Consider the following 19,320-nt stretch of genomic DNA (forward strand, 5'->3'; position numbering starts at 1 on the left):
ACCTATCTTGACTTTTACATTCTCAGTAAGTTCTCATTTTGCTCAGACCAGTTTGGGTGAGGTCATCTGACATTTATAACAGAAGGAGACCTGAGTGGTACCCCAGATAAAGGCGCTAAGTATCTCCAGTCAGAGGAGCCTGGCTGACCGGAGGCAGCAGCTCTGGGGCCCCCAGTCCCTCCACCGTGCCGGTGGCCCCTTCATCCTGACTGTCAGGACAGGAGCTCAACATGGCCTACCCTGCCCTAGAAGCCAGTGTTCTCAGGAGGCTGGTTTCCTAGAGAAGGTCCCTCCCCTAGAGGGTCCAGAGGTACCCTCTCCCAATCTGCCAGCACCCGTTTAGGAAAGGAAATCCTGGGATTGGGAGGTGGGGGTCCAGGGATCTCGGTAATGGCCTGGCCCACCTACCCAATCCCATCTGCGCTGTTACAGGCCGACTAGCTCCCTTCCTCGCCAAGGACTGTCCTGCTGGTTCCCAGTGGGACCAGCTCTTAGAGGCACAGCAGTCACTGGGTCTTACTTAAATTCCGGGCTGTCCTCACCCGTTATCCGCTCCCTGTATGCCCTGGTTATGCTGCTCAGGGCATGCTGGACTCCCAACCACAGCCCTGTGCATTTCTTTGATGGGGGCTTCCTCTGCAGGGGAAGGAACCACCTTCCCGGCAGCCCTTAGCTGGTGACTGACAGGACGGGTCTCCCCCTGGGCTGGGATCGCTCTGAGGTGGGCGCTGTTTCCCAGGATAGCCCTCGGTGACCACTGCACTCTCCTGACTGCGCCCCCTTCCATTTCCCACCCCGCCCCCTACTGCTGTTTCCTGGGATTGCCTTAAACTAAGACCTCTGTCTCCGCTGCTCAGGAGCTAGATGTGAAAACCCACCACTTAGCTGGGTACACCAGGCTGGATCACAAGGCTGCAAGTCATGCCTTGGTCTGCCCCGGCCTCCCCCATCACAGGTGAAGCAAAATGAGGCCATTTTCCAGAGACGGGGGACCCTGGGCACAGGGCCTCAGTTCCCCAAGGCCTGGAAAGGAGCCAGCACCTTCTCCCTGTTCCCACTGACTGGGATTACCACTGGGCGGAAGTGCAGTTGACAAGTTATGTCAGGTTGTGTGATTCCTGCTTTTAGAGCAGGAAAATCTGAAACAGTTTGTTCTGTGGGTTTGTGCAGAGAAGGTTGACCCTCCTGGGTCTGTGGTTCTCATTAGGGATGGCAGGATGGCAGGACTCCCCTTGGTTTACCCGGAGCTCACAGGATCACCAAGGCCCCCCACACACAACTCCCAACCCACTTCCAAGACCAACCTTTGCATCTTTAGATAAAACACACTAAAGGAACAGATTTCTTTTTTGGGGGGTTCTATTTTGGTGACAAGAGAGATCCTTGGTGGAACTGGATTTGTAAGGAAAAGGACAGGCCATCAGCTTGGACAGGCCATCATCTCTCCATGACCCCAGGACTCCGGTGGCTTTTCAGTTTTACCTCGTGAGTGAGGGTTCAGCAGCTAAGTTCTCCTGTGGAAAAATAGTTTAGGATTCAAATTTCTTCCTTTCTTGTGTCCACTCATCCTTTCCTCCAAACACAGCCACACAAAGACTTTTCCTCTTTGGGCTGTAATGCGTTCACGCGAAGGGCCCGGTGGCTGCGTGGCTCTGTCAGTGCCGGCACAACCCTTCCCCTCCTTTTGCCCATGGCCCCGGCTGCGGAGGTGGGGCCTGGCTCCCCGAAGGCTAGGCTGTGGTGGTAATTTTACTTCATTTGTGCCCCAAAGGACAGGGAAAGCAGCCCCTTGCTTTTAGTGTCTCATTACTCACAGGTGGGATGCAGAGAGAAGGGCTCCCCAAGCTTTAGGAAAGAAAAGTATAGAAATGTTTTTACCAGAGAGGAGGCTTTGCCACTGGTATCATATGGTTCTTCACCCCCAGCACTGAGGACACCAAACTGTTCATTTCCCTTCTGTAGGGTCTACTTCCTGAGCCTAAGAAACTCAGGGTGACTCAACGTGCCCCCACAATGCACCCGCATCCTGCACACCCTGGTGGCCTTCAGTGGCCAATGCACTTCTCCAAGCCAACAGGTCTGTGCATTGGAATTCATCTTGCGTATCACCTTTGAAAAACACTCAGGTGGGTGCTCTTGGCTGCTGCTGGCTGCTCCCCCCAGTTCACTTTCCCTTCTTCCTTTGGTCTGGGTACCCCCACTTCTTTGCCCAGTAAAGGGAAGCAACTGCAGCCCCAGGCCTGGAGTAGAATATAGGGGTAGATCTAGATTGGTCTAACCCAGTCATGATCATTTATGCTGTTAATTTGTTGGAGAAGGGGAATGAGACTCAATTCAGAGGCATGTCACCCCCATGAGAGGGCCAGTGTGCTAGGGGAGGGGACTTCTGGGAAAAGTTGCTTGACTCAAAAAGAGACACCAGGAGAAGGTGGCCTTTCCCCTGCTTCTAGCCATCAGGGTTTGAGGATGCCATTCTGGGAGCTCCTCCATTCTTCTGCTCACAAGAGGAACTAGCCCCCTCCTCTGCTGAGGGTGCCAGATTTGAAAGCTAGAAAAGTTCCTACATCTCTGATGACACTGCTGAATTCACCAGCCCTGACACTTCCCAACTGTTCTGTTATGTGGGATAATTTCCTTATTACCATTTTGAATGAGGTTTTCTGAAATTTGTAGGATCAAGTAATCTAACTCATACTCCACTCATCAAGTCAAGTCTTACGATGGATGCCTCATGGCATTTGGAAACCTACCAATTCACACTTTCATTTTATAATCAAATTAAAAAGAGACACATCAGAGAGGAACACTTCCCCGTGTACCAAGCACCTTAACCATGGGAGACAGGCAAATTTCATTCAACTGTCAAGCTAAGGAATTTTTCTCATGAAGCAGTAAAAACTTTTTGCACCAGAAAGGGTAGGCAGTGAGAGCAATGGCTGAAATCCCAGGACGCCTGGGAAGGGGCTCAGTAAGTACCTGGATTGGCACATCCAGTCAAGAGGCCGTGAGGCCATGAACCTGGCTTGTCAGTGGACTGGTCTGTTCACACCCCACTGTGTCATCATGTCTCACAGGGCCTGGTGCAGTGCTGGGCACATGGTCAGTGCTGACATGTGACAGCTGTGCTGAGCCACTTGCCCATTTACGTAGTTACCAGGGGTTTGTGTGGGGGCCATTCGGGAGTTGGAGTGGGAGATACTATGGTTGGCTAGTGTCCAGGAAGTGTGACTAAAACTTGGAGGCTTCCAGAAAGGCCTCCCCTGACCCCAGCTGGAGGTGCCTTACTCAGACCCGCAGACTCACAGTGCCCACTGAGCGATGTGGGAGATGACGCAGCAGCCCAGGCTCTGGCAGAGGCAAGTCTGGAAGAAGCTGGGGCCTGCTGACGTCAGCTGAAACACATCGCAAGCACCCAGGTAATAACTAGCATTGACTCCAAGCAGCCTCTGGAACAGCAGTTTGGCAAAGCCAGTGGGTCACGTGGGGAAAGGCCACCTCATCAGGATCTCTGGGCAAGGGCTCTGAGGCCTGGGGAAGAGCCTACCTCAGGCCACTACAGGGGGTGGAGTGAGTGGCACCGTCTCCCTCTCCCTCCAGACAAATTAGAGTGGTCACGGGACAGCTTGGTGCGGAGAAAGGAAGTCTGTTCCTGGGAGGACCAGCCTTTTAGGACAAAGTTCTGTCCATGGGTGGTTTCTTCTGGTCCTGAGAGAACTTTACCCTAAACCTGCATCTGGGGGAAGGGCCCACCCCAAGGAGACGTAGGAGTCACCCCTCAGAGCAGAAGAAAGAGGCCGGGCTGTGTAAAGTCTGCCCACTGGATGTGCTTGTCAGTGACGTCAGCAATGCCAAGGCCCCAGACCAAACCCCACTGGCCACTTGAGTGGCCCACCCCCAGCGCACAAGCAGGTTCAGTTTCCGGGTAGGCTTGTTGGTTTTGCCACCCATTCAGACTCTCAGGGGAGGGACCTAGTCCAGGCCAAGGGTGGGTTTCCATTCCACTTCTGTCCTTACCGCCCCACCCCTCCATTTTTTTCCTTCCCCATCCCCATCCCAATCTTATCCCCACTCACCAGGGCTCAGGCTGTGTGAGCAAAGGTATGGGTGGGACATGCACACCTGGTGGACACAGGCGGCACTGGACAACACATTAAATGACCTGGAATCACTGCCCATTCCTGGTGTCTTCCAGCTCTGACATGGAGGAGAGCGTCTCAGCGTGATGCTGGCCTGCCTGAACATCCAACATTTGCCAGATCTCCTTTGAACATCCAGGGCATGGCCTTCAAAGCCGAGACATTTTCAAGCATCCCTATCAGCTAGAATGCCAAGACATTTTGTGTTTATATTTACTGTGAGTCTTTTTATGGCAAGTGATTGGATTGTCCATGTGTGGCCAGACTTAAATTTCCATTTAAAATAAATTCATTTAAGTTAAAAAGTAAGCTAACTTAAAGAAAAATAAGGAATATCACAAGTGTCCCACATCAGTACAGATTGGAGAATTCTGAATTAAGCATAATGATGATGCATAATGACATAGCTGCTCTATGCTGTGACTTAGAATGCCTGTTCTGTGCCAGGCCCTGTGCTATGTGTTTTACATGCCTATTTTTCACCAACAACCCAAGGAGAACTGTACTATTATTACCTCCACTTACCATAAGAAAAATGAGGAGTCAGGAGTTAAGGAACTTGCCCCAGGCCCCAGAGATACTGGGTGTTCAAGGGGCACCTGGCCCCAAGCCCGCCTGCCTGTGGAAGCCAAGCTCACACCTGTGGGCTCTGCTGTAAGAAGACTGTAGGGCACATGCTTTTGCTTAGAGGCATTCTTGACACTCCTAGTCACCACCATCTGCCCAGCCCCTGTGACCAGGCCCTGCTCATCTGCACACCCCTCATTTAATCCTCACAACCATCGCCCTTTAAGTTATTATTCTCCCCGCTTCAGAGGGGACACTGATTCTGACAGAAATTAAGTGACAAGTCCCCTAACACCCAGCTACAAGGTGGCATAGCCAAGACTGGCACCAACAGCTGTTGTTCTAAACCCAGTGTTTTTCCAACCAGCCCCATCATGACAGTACCAAGACCCTCCAGCTGGACAGTCTGCCCTCCAAGCACCTTACCTTGTGCTCCCAACCACCTCGGGGGGAAGGTACTGTGATTTTCCCTATTTACAGATGAGGAAACTGAGGCACTCAACTGCTAAGGTATTTCATGAAGCTCAAGGTGCTTCTCTTCTTCCAGGAATGACTTCCCCTGATCAGGCTGCAGAGCCCATGTGTGGATGGTGAGCTCTCACTGGAGTTTATTTTCTCGGTTGGGTTTTTTGAGACACTTTGAGCATCTGCCCATTCCCACGGCTGGAGCTCAGGGTGGTTGAAAGGTTCCCATTACCCCCTCACCAACCCTCCATCATCACTTAATAGGCATTCATTGGAGGTGGACTTGACAATGGGGACAGCAGCGGTGCTCCTGGTGCCCACCCAGATCCCCTTTCCGGGCTGGTGTCTCCAAGGCCCAGCTCCTGTGAATTGTGAACGTTGGCCTGCTTGTGAACTCGAAGCTGCCCCCTTCCCCAGGGACTTGTCCTCAGCCAAATGGGAGCTGTTTTCCACAAAGACATGCACCCCTTACAGACACCCTCGCCAATGACTGAATGAGTGGGACAGGAGGCCGACTCTCTTGTCCCAGGCTGAGAGCAGCTCCGTGGTATAATTCATGCCCCAGAGCTCCTGCGGGGTCAGGCTGCGCTGGACTCCGGCTGAGACCTTGACTGTGCTCTGCTCCTTTCCCTGCCCTCTCTCGCCTCCCTCATTCCCTCTGGCTCAGTAAATCCTGGGCACTTGAATCTCTGTCTGGGTCTTTGTTTCTAGGAGCCCAGCCTGCGACAGGGGAGGATTAAAGATGCCAAGTAAGGCAGCCTCCCTGCCTTTGAGGATCTTGCAGTATATTTGCAGAAACAGGCCACATATACACCAAAAGATCAGCCACAATACAGGATAGAATAGGCTGGGGAAAACAGTGATTAAAAAGATGGGAGAAATCGCTGAAGCTGCATGGACCGGGGGGCAGGGAGGGAGAAATGCATTACTGAAGATGTGGGAATCGGCCATGAAGGACAGAAAGAACTGGAAATGGTGGGAAAGGGGAAAAGCTTTCTAGGCAGGGAAAAACTTACAAGGAAAGCCCTGAGATGGGTAGGAACCTCTGCCCCCACTGCTCCCATTTCTTTCTGTCTGGTATCTGTGAGTGATCAAACGTCCCCGGTCTCTAGGTTTGGGGAATTGGTTTTGACAGTCCCAATGATGGGTCTAGTATTGTCCAAGAGTGTTCAGGGCAGCTTGCAAGAGCCGTGCTGATGACCCTGAGCACAGGAAGAAGTCACTCGATTTTGAAGCTTTCTCTGAATCGGCTTGGTCCACTCGTAAAGACCTCCCACAGCCTGCGCTGGACACAGACACTCCCTCAGCCCTGTGCGGAAGGGTGGCAGGCCAGTGGGTTTGAGGACCACCTCTGCAAAGGGCAGTGAGCACAAAGGGGTCTACATACCTTCTGGACGATGGGCCTGGGGGTTTGTTCATAAGGATTCAGTGGTGAAGTAGGCAGCTGCCAGGGACCCTAGAGCCACAGCAACAGTCCCCAGGGCTTGGAGCATGAGAATTGTGATGACTGGAGTGTTTTCTTGTAGGTTTTCTGTAAAGCAAAACAGAAAGCCCACAGGTTGGGGGAAGTTGGGCTTCCAAAGCTGTATATGGGCAGGGGAATGTGGAAATTGTGGGGTTCCCTGAGGACTGCAGGAATACCCATCTCCTCCCCACCAATCCTCCTCTCAAGGGAACACAACTCCCCCAAGCCCTTCCAATAAATCCCTACCACAAGATCACCCAGGATCTGAGGATGGGATGCCAGCCCCCTGGACACTCAGGACCAGGTTAGGGAGGTGGTCAAGGTTGCTGTGTGCCAGGCCCTGCACCAAACACCTCACAGCTCGTGTTATCTTCAAGCCTCACAGCAACCCTGTGGAGTAGATTCTATCACGTGGCTCTGAAGTGGAGATGAGGAATCAGGGATATCACACCCACCACAAGGGCAAGGAAAATACACTGTGAGGCTAATAATCACGAGGAAGGCTTTCACAGAATGCAATATCTACTTTGACAATAATTCTGCTAAATTAGGGATTCTTATTTTATGTGAATGTGTATTTAGAGCCAGCAGTCAACATGCCACTCCACTGAGAAATGTAAAGATTACGGGAGCAGGTGCTAAATTTTGAACAGAATTGAGACTACGTGCCTTACTCTGGCTAGACTGGTCCCTTTCCCCTTACTTCCTCTTTTCATTGTAAGACACAGAAGTTCCCAAGATCCTTTGAAAATCAGCTCAGATGCCATGGACACTACAGTCTGCCTGGACCCTGATTCAGGAGTGAGTACTTGGTCTTTCTGAAGCTCTCTGAACATCTCCCAGGGGACACGTATCACTTTCTGGCCTGTACCTTTGTTTCTAATTGCACGTGCCTTAGCTTACCATTAGGACTGAACAGTTTTTAAGGGTAAAGTTCCCTGTTCTGGTTTCCTGCAGAGTGCCAAGGTTCCTACGCAGACTAGGTGTTCCTACTTGTTGGTTTTAAAGTGGTATGAATCCACGGCACAGCTTTGCACCAGATGGGCGGTTACAAGAAGAGCCTGGAGATGGGTAGGAACCTCTGCCCCCACCGCTCCCATTTCTTTCTGTCTGGTATCTGTGAGTAATCAAACATCCCTGGTCTGTAGGTTTGGGGAACTTGGTTTTGACAGTCCCAATGATGGGCCTAGTATTGTCCAAGAGTGTTCAGGGCAGCTTGCAAGAGCCATGGGAGGAAAGTCAATAATGGTGCATGGCGGGCAGGCCCTTCCTCTATGGGACTTACCAGGTTGTAGAGTCTTTTTAGTTCCCCCAGCACACCTGGGTATCTGCTTCTCTCCATATGTCTGAGAAGCAGTCCTTTACAACCATGGACAGGAGAGGGGATTTGGTGAGGGAAGGGCCCGGAGGAGGAGCAGGGCGAGGCCGGAGGCCGGGAGGGCTCTGCTCCTGGCTTAGGGCTATGAAATCCCCAGGAGGAAGGCCTTTTCTGTGGACATTCATGAGACGAGTGCTGGCGGAGCTGCTCTGGGGCCCAGAGCTGGGGGTGGGTGGAGGCCCCTCTCCCTGACCTTGCACATAGCCCTGCTCCCCTGGAAAAGCACAGTAACACCTTAAGTCCGGTTCCCTGCACAGGAGTCTTCCCAAGAGGAGAAGAGGCCTGGTGGCTTCACGGAAGAGGAAAAGAAGGGCAGATATTGTGGGTGAGCCACAGGGCATGTCCCCTATAGGGACTGCCAGAAAGAGCCTGAGACCCTCTGAAGGGGGTGGAGGTCTTGCTATTACCAAGGGGGCATGTGGCTTACAATCAGCATTTATCACTAAACTCTGGGGAAACTTTATATGCAGGTCAAAACCTGACACTCTCAGCTATGGTGTGAGCCACGGAAGGAGGCCAATGGTCAGAGAGTTTAATCACAAAGCTTCTGAGTGACAGGGGATTTATGAAGGGCTGAGAGGCAGTGCACTCTGAGGAAGGAGGCTGTCCATGGAGAAAGGAAAAATGAACTCCCAAAGCAGCCACTCCTGGTCAGGAAGAGAACTGGCAACTTTCTGTGCAGGTGAGGGACCCTGGAGAGGTGGACCTGGTCAGAGAGGGCCGGGTGCCGAACTTGAGGAAGTGGTCACCCAGAGGAAGAGGCTTTCTTGGCCCTAGAGCTCCCAAGAGGAGGTTGCACATCACTGCTAACACAGTCCCAGGCAAAGCCTGGCCCTGGGAACCGTAAGCCCTGAGGCTCCAGCCCCCCCTGCGCTCCAGAACCTGTAGAAGGTGAGGAGGTTTGGGAGTCCTCTCCCCGGCATGGCCGGCCAGGCCCGAGGAAGGAGGACATCAAAGATGCAGCTGTGGCAGAGACCCAGGCGATGCCAGCAAGTAAAGCTGCTGGGCCAAGTGGAACAGGAGCAGATGTGCAGGCCTGCGCGAGTCAGAGACCCTGGGGAGACAGAAAAGGGGAGAGGTGAGGGACCCACCTGCCTCCAGGAGGCCGGGGAGAGTCTGGGAGACACAGGGGGGAAGCCGAGCTGCATGGGAACCTGGGTGTTTATAGAGAGGTACCATCTGGGGACAGCGCAAATGATAGCGATGTAATGTGCTACACCTTTTTTGGGGCTCCATGCTTCACATCAATACCCACTCTGCAGATAAGGAAACTGAGGCTCAAAGAAGAAAAGGGATGTGCCCTTACAGCAAGTCAATTCAAGAAGGGGCTTCAACCTAGGATTTCTAACCCTTCAATTTCATGTTCTTTTCACAGAATTTGCAGGAAATGAAGGCAGCAGGTGACTGTCCCCTCCACGAGAGGTGGCACTGAGATTCCTGCAGCTGCAGCTGCCACACGCCATCTTCCTGGGGGTCACTGATCCATCCAGAAGACTGTTGCTGCTCCAGTTTACAGTCCTTGAAACACTTTCCCGAACTGACCTCCTTTTCTGCCCACCTCTATGGATCCCAGCGGAGCTCAGAGCTGGCACCCTATGTTGTTACACAAGACGACTTCTGGCCGGATTCCCTCAGGTGGCTAGTGTGGTCCTGGCTTCCTGACAGAGTGGCAGATTCTTCCAGCGAAAACTCCATCAGCCTGGCCGACTCAGCACGCTCCTGCTTAGGGCTGCCCGGGACAGATGCTTTCACTGGGACTGGGTGGGAAGGGATTCTAAAGGCAAGTCTTATCTGCTTTCGTTTTTTAGTTAAAAAAAAAACTTGAAAATGGACATATAGTTCCCATATCATAAAATTAAGCCCTTTAGAGTGTTCAGTGGTTTCTAGTATAAACAAAGGTATACAACTTGTATTAATTCCAGAACGTTTTCATCTCCCCTCAAAGAAACTCTAACTAATAGCAGTCGCTGCCTGTTCCCCACTTCTGCCAATTCCTGGTAATAAGACATTTAATAAATGGACCCATACAATATGTGGGCTTTTGGGGACTAGCTTCTTTCACTTAGCCTAATGTTTTTGAGGGTCGTCCATATGGTAGTGGGTATCGGGACATCATCTCTTTATTGCCAAATAGTATGTCACTGTGAGGAGATACCACTTACTGTTCATCCATTCATCAACTGATATTGAGTTGTTTCCACTTTTTGGCTGTTATAAATAATGCTGCTATGAACATTTGTGCACCAGGTCTTGTGTGGTTGTTTGTTTTTAATTCTCTTGGGTATGTGCCCAGGAGTGGAACTGTTGAATCATATGGTAACTTGCATCACCCTTTGAGGAGCTGCCAGACTTTTCCATGGCAGCTGCACCATTTTCTATTCCCTCCAGCAGCGTATGAAGGTTCCAATTTCCCTACAGTCTCACCAACACTTGTTATTGTCCACCTTTTGACTGTAGCCATTCTAGTGGGAGACTCGTATTTTCCTGAGCTACAATATTTTCTGCATATAAAAAAGATTTGGGTTTTAGAAAATGGCATCCTTTCTTTAAAGGTCCTCACCCATCATCTCCAACATTTCTTCCTACTCTGGCTCAAAGGGAGAAAACTCCTTTTGTAGAAGAGTAGAATGCACACCATAACCATTGACAACATACCACTGTTTCCTGCTGTGCCTCCTCGGTAAACAAGGCTCTTCCCTGGGTGAGAGCCACATGCATTCATGAAAAGATTTGGGAATGGAAAGTTTTGCTTTCTCCAGATATTAGTTCTGAAGGCCGTAATCCAAACTGTTCGTCAGTGGCTGACAATCATCATAATGCTCAGAACCATTCCTATAGGTTACAAATGAATTGATTCTTAGCCACCGAAACACTGTTGTCCCAGTGATCCCTTGGGTCTAGCTCTCTCACACCTCACGTTAATTTTATGTCCACACCATCCCAGAAGGATCCTCTGTGGCCCAGAGAATGTGGCCTGCTCAGGACCACAGAGGGACTGGCCCTGACTCATGGTGGATCCAGGAGAAGCTTCTTCCTCTGGAGAGACCTGGACCTCTGGGGATAAGAAGATGAGACTGCAGTTAGGGGCAAGGGTTCTGGAGTCAAAAGAGACTGAAGTTCCCCTCTAGTGCCACCAGTGGCTGCGTGAGAGCAAGTTGTTTGATTTCTTTGAGCCTCAGTTTCCCCATGTAAAAAATGGAGATGATGATACCAGTACCTCCTTTATAGGACTGTTAAATGAGAAGATTAACATAGACAGCTGAGCTGAATGCTGGATACACAGTCCATGCTCAGTGATAAATGTTAGTTAGCTATTAATACCATTATCAGTAGTGGTAGTATTAACCAGCACACTCCTGAACTACACTTGAACTTCTACACAATCCAATGCCCATTTAGACTCTGGCTATCCAGGAAGATGTGAGACCACTTTTCCTGGACAGCTATTCCATTTTCAGACAAAGCTAATTGTTGGAAAATTTTAAATGTTGGCAGAAATCAGACTGCCTATAGTGCCTTCCACAGGTAAGGTTGCCATATTTAGTAAATAAAAACACAGGATGCCCATGTAATCTTCAGAACACACTTATACTAAAAAATTACTTGTTGCTCATCTGAAGTTCAAATTTGACTGGGTGTCCTGTATTTGATCTGCCAACACTATCCATATACCTTTAGTCAGATATTGGAGGACAACGTGGAAAAGTCAGTGTGCATCGTCTACCTAACAGATTTCCTTCAACTCCTTCGACCAAATCTTATACATCAAATGGTTCTTCCCTCCACCCACTCCTCTCATCCTTCATCAACCTGGACTGTCTTCTTTGGAAGATTGTTGGACATCTTTTACAGCACACAAGGATAGCCTGATGGGGACAGAGTAAAGCAGTATGACCATCTCTCTTGTCCTAAACCATATTCTTCTATTAATGCATCCCTGGTTTTTACTTTGTGCCAAGCAGCCAAATGGCACTTCTGACTCCTAAAAAGCTAATTACCACCAAGCCAAGTTAAATGCTAATAATATGTATACATGTCTGTCTTCGCTGAGACTCAGGATGGTGAGGAATGACAAAACCCAGGAATCATGGCCTCTTGAACAAAACCTAGAACCTGCAAAGTCCACAAGCACATCACTACCAGATAAGAACCAGCCTCTAGGGTGACCCTGGGACTCCATTAGCAGGAAGGCTGGAACTGCTTGAGCTAGAAGCTTGCCCACCTGTTTTCTTGGAATGAGGGGTGGCTTTCATGTGAGTGTCCTGAGATGAGAGGCCCTGAGTTGAGCGGCTGACTTTGGTCGCTGGGGGAGCCCGGAACACAGGTTGCTTTGGGATGGACTCAGGTATGGGCTGAGCAGCAGATTCAGAGCTGGTCTTCGGGGTGGACCTGGGAGGGGACTGCTGTATGGTGGACCCGGAGGCTGGCTGCTGCAGGGTGGACCTGGAGGCTGGCTGCTGCAGGGTGGACCCGGAGGCTGGCTCCTGCAGGGTGGACCCGGAGGCTGGCTGCTGCAGAGTGGACCTGGAGGCTGGCTGCTGCAGGGTGGACCCGGAGGCTGGCTGCTGCAGAGTGGATCTGGAGGCTGGCTTTTGCAGTCTGGGTTCAGCAATGCTGGGCTGTGGGGAGGTCTCGGAGGTCTGCTGCTGTGGGGTGGATTCGGAGCTGGTACTCTGTGAAGTGGAGCCATGGCGTCTGGCCTCCGGCTTCTTCCTCTTGCCGTTCTGCATGGTGGGTCCTCCCAGACTAACTGTGGGCCTACATGGGGCTGCCTAACCTCTTGGCTCCCTTCCTGGAGGGGCTGTTCACCCCTGCCCTGGGGGAAGGCTCTGGCTGCCCCTCAAACCTAGGCTGCCCAGAGAACACTCCCCCACACCCCTCCTGTGAGGTCACAAAGGCCAGTGGCTCCTATGGCAGGGTTCTGGGGACAGTTCTTGGGGGCAGGCTGCCAAGACCAGCCTGGCTCCTCCCAGCTCCCCGGCTGCTGGTGGTGCACAGGGCAGCTGTTGGGCCTCTGCCAGAAGTGGGTAAGCCTGGCTGCAGGGCCTGTGACAACCCGGACCCCCACAGTGTGCCCCCTCCAGGCACCTCTCTGCTGGTGTGTCCCTGGGCTCCTGTGTGCTGCTTTGCTCTAAGACACCTTGGTTGGGGTGCTCAGCTCTGTCACTGGTTTCCACGTACCGAAACAAAGAGAAACGAAACTGCTTTGTCACGCATTCGGTGGGTTTTAGGTAACTTTACTGAAGATTTGGGGCCCATGGAAGGCCCCCAGCCTTCTACCATCTCAGTGTTTTCGCCTACCCAGATTATCCCACATACACAGTAGCTTCTCCTTTCTTCCAAAGCCTGCCCTCCCTCACTGTGAGAAGGAGCTGGGTGACCTCCAACTTTAATAAGAACCCTTGCATTTGGTAAAAGACTTCCCCTGAAAACACAACAGCTGTTTGGAAAACTGTATTTTTCTTGAACTTGTTATGCCGACATCTACAGACTACTTCTCAAACCCCAAACTCATGGGGTCAGTTAGGGGATGATGAATCTTTCTCAGAGTTAACAATGTGATTTTCCTTTAGGACAGAAGCAGAAAAAACATTTAAAATAGACAACCTTAAACTCTCACACTTTGACTGCAACATAGACTGTGTTCACACTAGAATCAACCTCTACAATTAATGTATTGCTTAGGTGGGTGAGGATTCAACTGTTCACCCATGCGCACCAGGGGAAGGGTTAGGGAAGGCCCATCTAGAAGGAACCCCCACACAAGGCCAGATGCGATGTGAACTGTGAAATGACAGGAAATGTTTTAGGGAATCTAGAACCTGAAAAGACCTTAATATATGAAGTTACAAGAAGCAAAATCACCTTTTCAATGTCACGCAAGTGGTTGGAGGGCTAAATTCCCATTTCAGAGTTCTTTCTTTTCATGACTCCAGAAAGCAATAGTGAGTGAGCTGATTATACAGGCTTTAAAATTAATGAATTTTTTAAAAAGTCCTTTGAGTTTGAAGAAAACTGCGCAAAAGATTAGTAACGAAAGGAGACTCAGATCGGTAGAGTTGGGTTGAATTGGTTGGCCCTTGGCACAAGGAGATTTGGAGAATAGGTGATTCTATAAGAGGGTGGATCCCTCAGGGGGATTTGATTTAGAATCTGACTGGAAACCCCAGTCAAGAACTCTGTCCAGATTTAGCAGTCAGGTCAGGAACTCCCAAGGCATTTATCTTTGTAAAATTATATTTTCAGGTACCAGTGGGCTTTTGACTGAGGGCCTCAGCCTGGTTTAAAAAAGCATTTCTCAACCTCATCCCTACTGCCATTTTGGACCAGATAGTTCTTTGCTGTGGGGCCTTCCTGTGCACTGTGGGAAGCTCAGAGCCAGTAGCAACTACTGCTCCCCCTAAATTATAACAACCAAAATTGCCTATAGATATTGCTAAATTCCTCTGTGTATTTGTGTGTGAGTGAAAATTGTCCCTGGTTGAGAGACACTGGTTGAAATGAATTAGACAGGGGCAAACGGGCATGGGCAGGATTTCCCAGTAGCAATGAAAGGAACATTCCATTTCACACCAAGGAGCCAAACGGCACACCCTGCTTTCAGGGAGAGCCATGGAGGACACACAGTGGGTCAGGCTTTGGGAGTGGGGAGGAATTTTTCTATGGCGGCAGAAAATATATGTGTGGGTCTTTTGGTAAGGGTGGTCCCAAGAAGCAGGGAGAGCGCACCCGTGGAGTGAGAGGCTGGCCCAGGAAGGTGAGGAAGAATAGTGTCGCAGTGCTCTTTGTTAAGGTCTTCTGTGGCTGCCTCTCCTTCTGGCTTGACACCAGTTCCTAGCCTAGAAGGCTGACTCCTCTGTAACACAGTCACAGCCCACTGTCCCACGCTTATTGATGACCTTGCAGTGGCCTGTGTCCAGCACTAGCCAAGCACAAGCCCTGGAGATCTGTGAACACGCCTCACACTCCTACATTTGTGCAAACCCTCCCCCTTCCCCCAGCCCCCTTCCCTCTCTGGGAAAACACTTCCCATCTTTGAGATTCATCTCCAGTGGACCATCTCCTCGTAAAGCCTTTCTTGAGATCCCCAGCTGGAAGCAATTCCCCCTCCCTGAGCCCCAGATCACACCCTGCCTGGTGTTAGGATGATTTCTATCCTGGGCTTTCCTCTCAGTGCCCACTCCCGAAATGTGGGGACCACAGAGGGCCAAAGTCCAGGGAAGGGGCTGGGTGCAAGCTGCGTGAGGGGGAGAGTAGGGGGACAAAGAGTGCAGGAAACCACTGAAGGCAGGCTGGGTGTGGGTGATGGGGGACAAGGCCCCTGGGAGACTGCATCACTAAGGGGTTGTTTTCAAAGATGGGCTTGGGTCTTCTGGCTGTGGTTGGAACTGTCCATAGGCAAGGGGCTTTCCTAGCCAGCCACGCCAGCCTTGGGAAAACCATGTAGACTCTTTAGGAGAGTGAATAGAGTGCTTCTAAGGGGATGCCAAGTTAGGTAATCAGGATAAGATCCTCAGGGTGTTAAGACCTACACCCAGAAGGTCCTTGGTGGTTCTGAACCTATGGATGCGTCTTGGGTACCCAGAACAAGTGTGTCAACGTTTATGCTTAAGAGCGGGATGGCACCTCAGACACCAGTTGGCTTTTAGTCCCCATATGTCAGGAGGGTAACTAGTCTGCAGAGGGTACAGCCTGCTCTGGTCACCAGCTGGAAGGTGGCAGAGACTTGAGTGACCCGGCTTTGGACTACTTCACCCAGACCACTTCCTTCTCCCACTGCTACCCCTGAAAGGGGCATCTGGCTACAGAGGCACCGGGTGCTTGTGGTAGAGCCCACTGCCCAGGCTCTAGACCCACGAATTAACCCTCTGGGGCCACAGGTCTGGATTCCTTGGGAGGAGAGGCCTCAAGGGCTGTGAATAAGAATTCTGCAGCAAGCCAGCTACTCTAATACAGTCCCTTCCTTAGAGAGTTGCCAGGATGAGATAGGAAAAGCCCTTAGAACAGCACCTGGGCTCACAATTGGCATGCTTTGATGTGGTTGTGACTTGCTTGGAGGAGGAGACTAAGGACCCTGCAAGGAATAAGTGGATGTGGACAGGATGGGGAGGGCCGGGTCCTACCAACTCCCAGATGTGTGCTTTACAAAAGCGAGGTTTGGAGTGTGGGCAATACCCCTGCACTCCACCTCTGCCTGTCATAGCCAAGGGTCTCCGCCCGCTGTGAGTTGGGAAGTGTTACTCTACAAATTAATGTCATTCGAACACTTTGACCCGAGATCGGCCAGTGAGCACACCTGGGGTGAGAAATCTAATTCATCTTCACCAAAAACGGTGTAAGCGGAGGCTTGCTTACACTAGGAGGGGGACTGCGGCATCCACTACCCCGGACCGGCAGGGTCAGGCGCAAGGCTCCCTCGGTATTTGAAGTTCCCCACCTGGGGACGCCCGCAGCAGCCTGGCGTCCCCATCCCCCGCCCTTGGGCCCCTCACCGTCGGTCTGTGTCTCGCGACCCACCAGGGAGGCGCAGCCTGGCTCTGAGGCCTCGTGTGCTCGGCCGCCGGCGGCGCGCTGCAAGTCCAGGGTGCCCTCGGGGCGGCTGGGGCAGAGCACGCCCGTGTGCACCGCGAAGGCGCCGCACAGCAGGGTCTCCATGCGGCGGCGCGCCCCCGCCTCCTCGGTGCGCCGCGGCTGCACCACGCCCCGGGCGCACACTTGCTGCAGGAGCAGCTGCAGCTGGGGCAGCTGCGAGCGCAGCGCGGACGCGCGGCACAGCACCAGGAGCAGCCGCGCGCCCCTCTCGGACGCCGCCGCCGGCTGCCACGGGTCCGAGTTGCCCGACGCTTGGTCCTCTGCCGGCCCAGAGTCGGGGGTCCCGGCCGGAACCTCAACAGCCTCGTGTCTGTGGTGCGGCCGCTTCTGGGTGGAGCGTCTGCACTTGGCGGCCGGGCAGTCGGCGCAGTTGGACGAACTGTCCGCGGAGCGCTTGGTTGGCCCCCTGTTGCTGGAGGTGCGGCGACCACTTGTGGCTCCAGTGGTAGAGGGCCCGGCGGGCTGATCCATCCCATCTGGCTCCAGAATGTTCTGCAGGGCCAGGCTGCACTCATCTTGCTTCCAGAGCCCTCCAAGCAGCAGCACCTGGCCGTGACCCTCGATGAACTAGGCCGGGTCCTGCTGGTGCGGTTCGGCCTTCCTGTCCCACCGGGCCCTGGAGTGCTGGGCCCCAGGCTCCACGTCCCGTCCCACTCCCTTGCCACTCTAGGCAGGGGCCTCCGTTGGGCAGGAGGAAAAGCTACGTCTCCCTAGAGCATGTCACAATACCCCTGCACTCCACCTCTTCCTGTCATGGCCAAGGGTCTCCACCCGCTGTTTCTTGGAGATCTTCCAACACGAGGAAGTTGCAGTTAAGCGCTGGTGTACCGCCGGCTGTGCTTAGCTTCGGTATCATTTTGTGTATCTTTGGTGTCAAAAAGACAAACCCTTTTATCCGATGGATGAATCATTGCGCCCTACTCTCCAAATAAAACAGATTTTTGTGCACCTGGGTTATTTAAAAAGCAGTGGACTGGGATGCTCACTGTATCTGGAACATTTGAAAAGCACTGAGGAACAGAGGTGCGTCCTGGAGGGAAGCGGCCGGAGAGGTGGCACTGCCTGGGTTCCCAGGGACCCCTCTCTGGATGATCTGGGAGCCAGAGACCTGATGGGGCTGCAGGAGATGGTTTGGGGTCCCCTCAGTTCCAGTCTTCAATGGGCATGTATTTGAAAGACCCAGTCTTTCCCTCCTGTGTGTCTCCTTTACTTCTCACACAGAACACTTCACTCTGACACTTCTGTTCACCAAATGTGTGGGGGTTTTCTCCACGCCAAGCAATTCTGTGACACTAGCTGAGTGTCGTACAACTTTGTGCTGACAGCATCTCCCTGGAGGTAGCATCAGATCGCACAGGTTAAGGGTGGTGTCCACCCTGGTACCCGGCCCCCTTCAGGTGCCAGTTGCTAAGTTCAGGTTGTTACATGTGCTTCTGACCATTGGGTATAAGCCTGGGGTTCCCACAAACCCCTCCTTGGGTTCAAGTAATTTTCTGGAGTGGCTTGCACAACTCGGGAAAACAGTTTCCCCCTCATTTACAAATTTGTTATGGAAGGATATGATAAAGGGCACAAGCTGTGAGCGCCCAGACGGAAGAGGCACGCAGGGCAAGGTGTGTGGTGGGGGAGCTCCATGCCCTCTGCAGGCACACCAGTCTCCCCAAACCTCCAGGTGCTTACCACCCTGGAAGCTCTCCAAACCCCATACCACTGGGAATTTATGGAGGCTTCCTCATGTAGGCATGATCTATTATTGATCCCATTTCCAGCCCCTTTCCCTCCCTGGAGGATGAGGCTGAAAACCCCAAGCTCCTAACCATGGCTTGGTCTTTCTGGTACCCAGCCCCCAATAGGGAGCCATCCAGAAGCCCCCCAGAGTCACATCATTAGAACAATAGATATTGCTATCCACCCAGGAAACTCCAAGGAATTTAGGAGCTTTGTGTCAGGGATGGGGTCAAAGACCAAATATTGGAACGAAAGATGCTGCTCGTGCCTGTATCACTCAGGAATTTTTAAGAGTTTTTGGAGCCCTATTCGAGGAACCAGGGGCAGAGACCAATATCTATATTGCTTCTATTATCTCACAGGGTACCAGAGGCCTGCCAAAGTGCCAGAAAGATCTATAGGAAAACAAAAGGCATAAAAACTCCTTATTTGCCTGGCAAGATGGGACAGAGGCACCTAGGACAGCCACAGTGACTGGGAATTCAATGGTGGAAATTTTTTCCGGTTGTTAACTTACATAAAAAAATAAGTTTTACCAGGTGGTTTAAAACAATTTTTAAAAATATAAAAAAGATTCTGAAAAGCAAACTCTCAACCAGAAAACCCAGAGCTGGAATCCTGCTAAAAGCTCTAGGAGCCCCAGGACAGGGAGCCTTGGGATGCGCAGGGAAAGGCAGAGGGCCCCAGCAGCCCCCAGGATTTGGGGGAGCTGCAGAGCAACTGTCTCTTCCCCTGCTTGGGTTTTTAGCCTTGGTCCAACCAGACTCGGCTTACCCTCCGGCTGGACAGTGCGGTCAGAACACTGCCAGCCCCTCCCCTTCCCTCAGCAAAGGTTAGACATTCAGTGAGTGTCCTTTCTTTGGAGGTGCTATTAAAAAACAATGCTAGTTTCTTCAGGAGGAATCAGAGCTGCCAGCCCCAACACACTGGGGTCAGCCTTTCCACAGGCAGACCTGAGGGTGGGAGCCTCAAGACTGAGCTTACTGTGG

At 51.9% G+C, this 19,320-nt stretch overlaps 1 protein-coding gene across 2 annotated transcripts; it reads right to left on the reverse strand.

Moving 5' to 3' along the window:
- Positions 1-1,341: 1,341 nt before the first annotated feature.
- Positions 1,342-16,695, reverse strand: SPATA3 (spermatogenesis associated 3). Of its 2 annotated transcripts, XM_057503439.1 has the most exons (5): positions 16,504-16,631; positions 12,234-13,578; positions 8,894-9,065; positions 6,556-6,699; positions 1,342-1,514 (listed from the first exon to the last, which is right to left on the reverse strand). In XM_057503439.1, the coding sequence occupies exons 2-4, from the start codon at positions 12,739-12,741 to the stop codon at positions 6,594-6,596; spliced, it is 786 nt and encodes a 261-aa protein (XP_057359422.1). In that variant the 5' UTR covers positions 12,742-13,578; positions 16,504-16,631; the 3' UTR covers positions 1,342-1,514; positions 6,556-6,593. The 2 variants fall into 2 exon arrangements, with proteins under 2 accessions (XP_057359422.1, XP_036767225.2); XM_036911330.2 differs by lacking the exon at positions 12,234-13,578 and having other exon boundaries at positions 16,504-16,695.
- Between the last annotated feature and the right edge of the window lie 2,625 nt (positions 16,696-19,320).

The sequence above is a fragment of the Manis pentadactyla genome, chromosome 6 (assembly GCF_030020395.1).
Source record: "Manis pentadactyla isolate mManPen7 chromosome 6, mManPen7.hap1, whole genome shotgun sequence".
In the NCBI taxonomy this organism is placed as follows: domain Eukaryota; kingdom Metazoa; phylum Chordata; class Mammalia; order Pholidota; family Manidae; genus Manis; species Manis pentadactyla.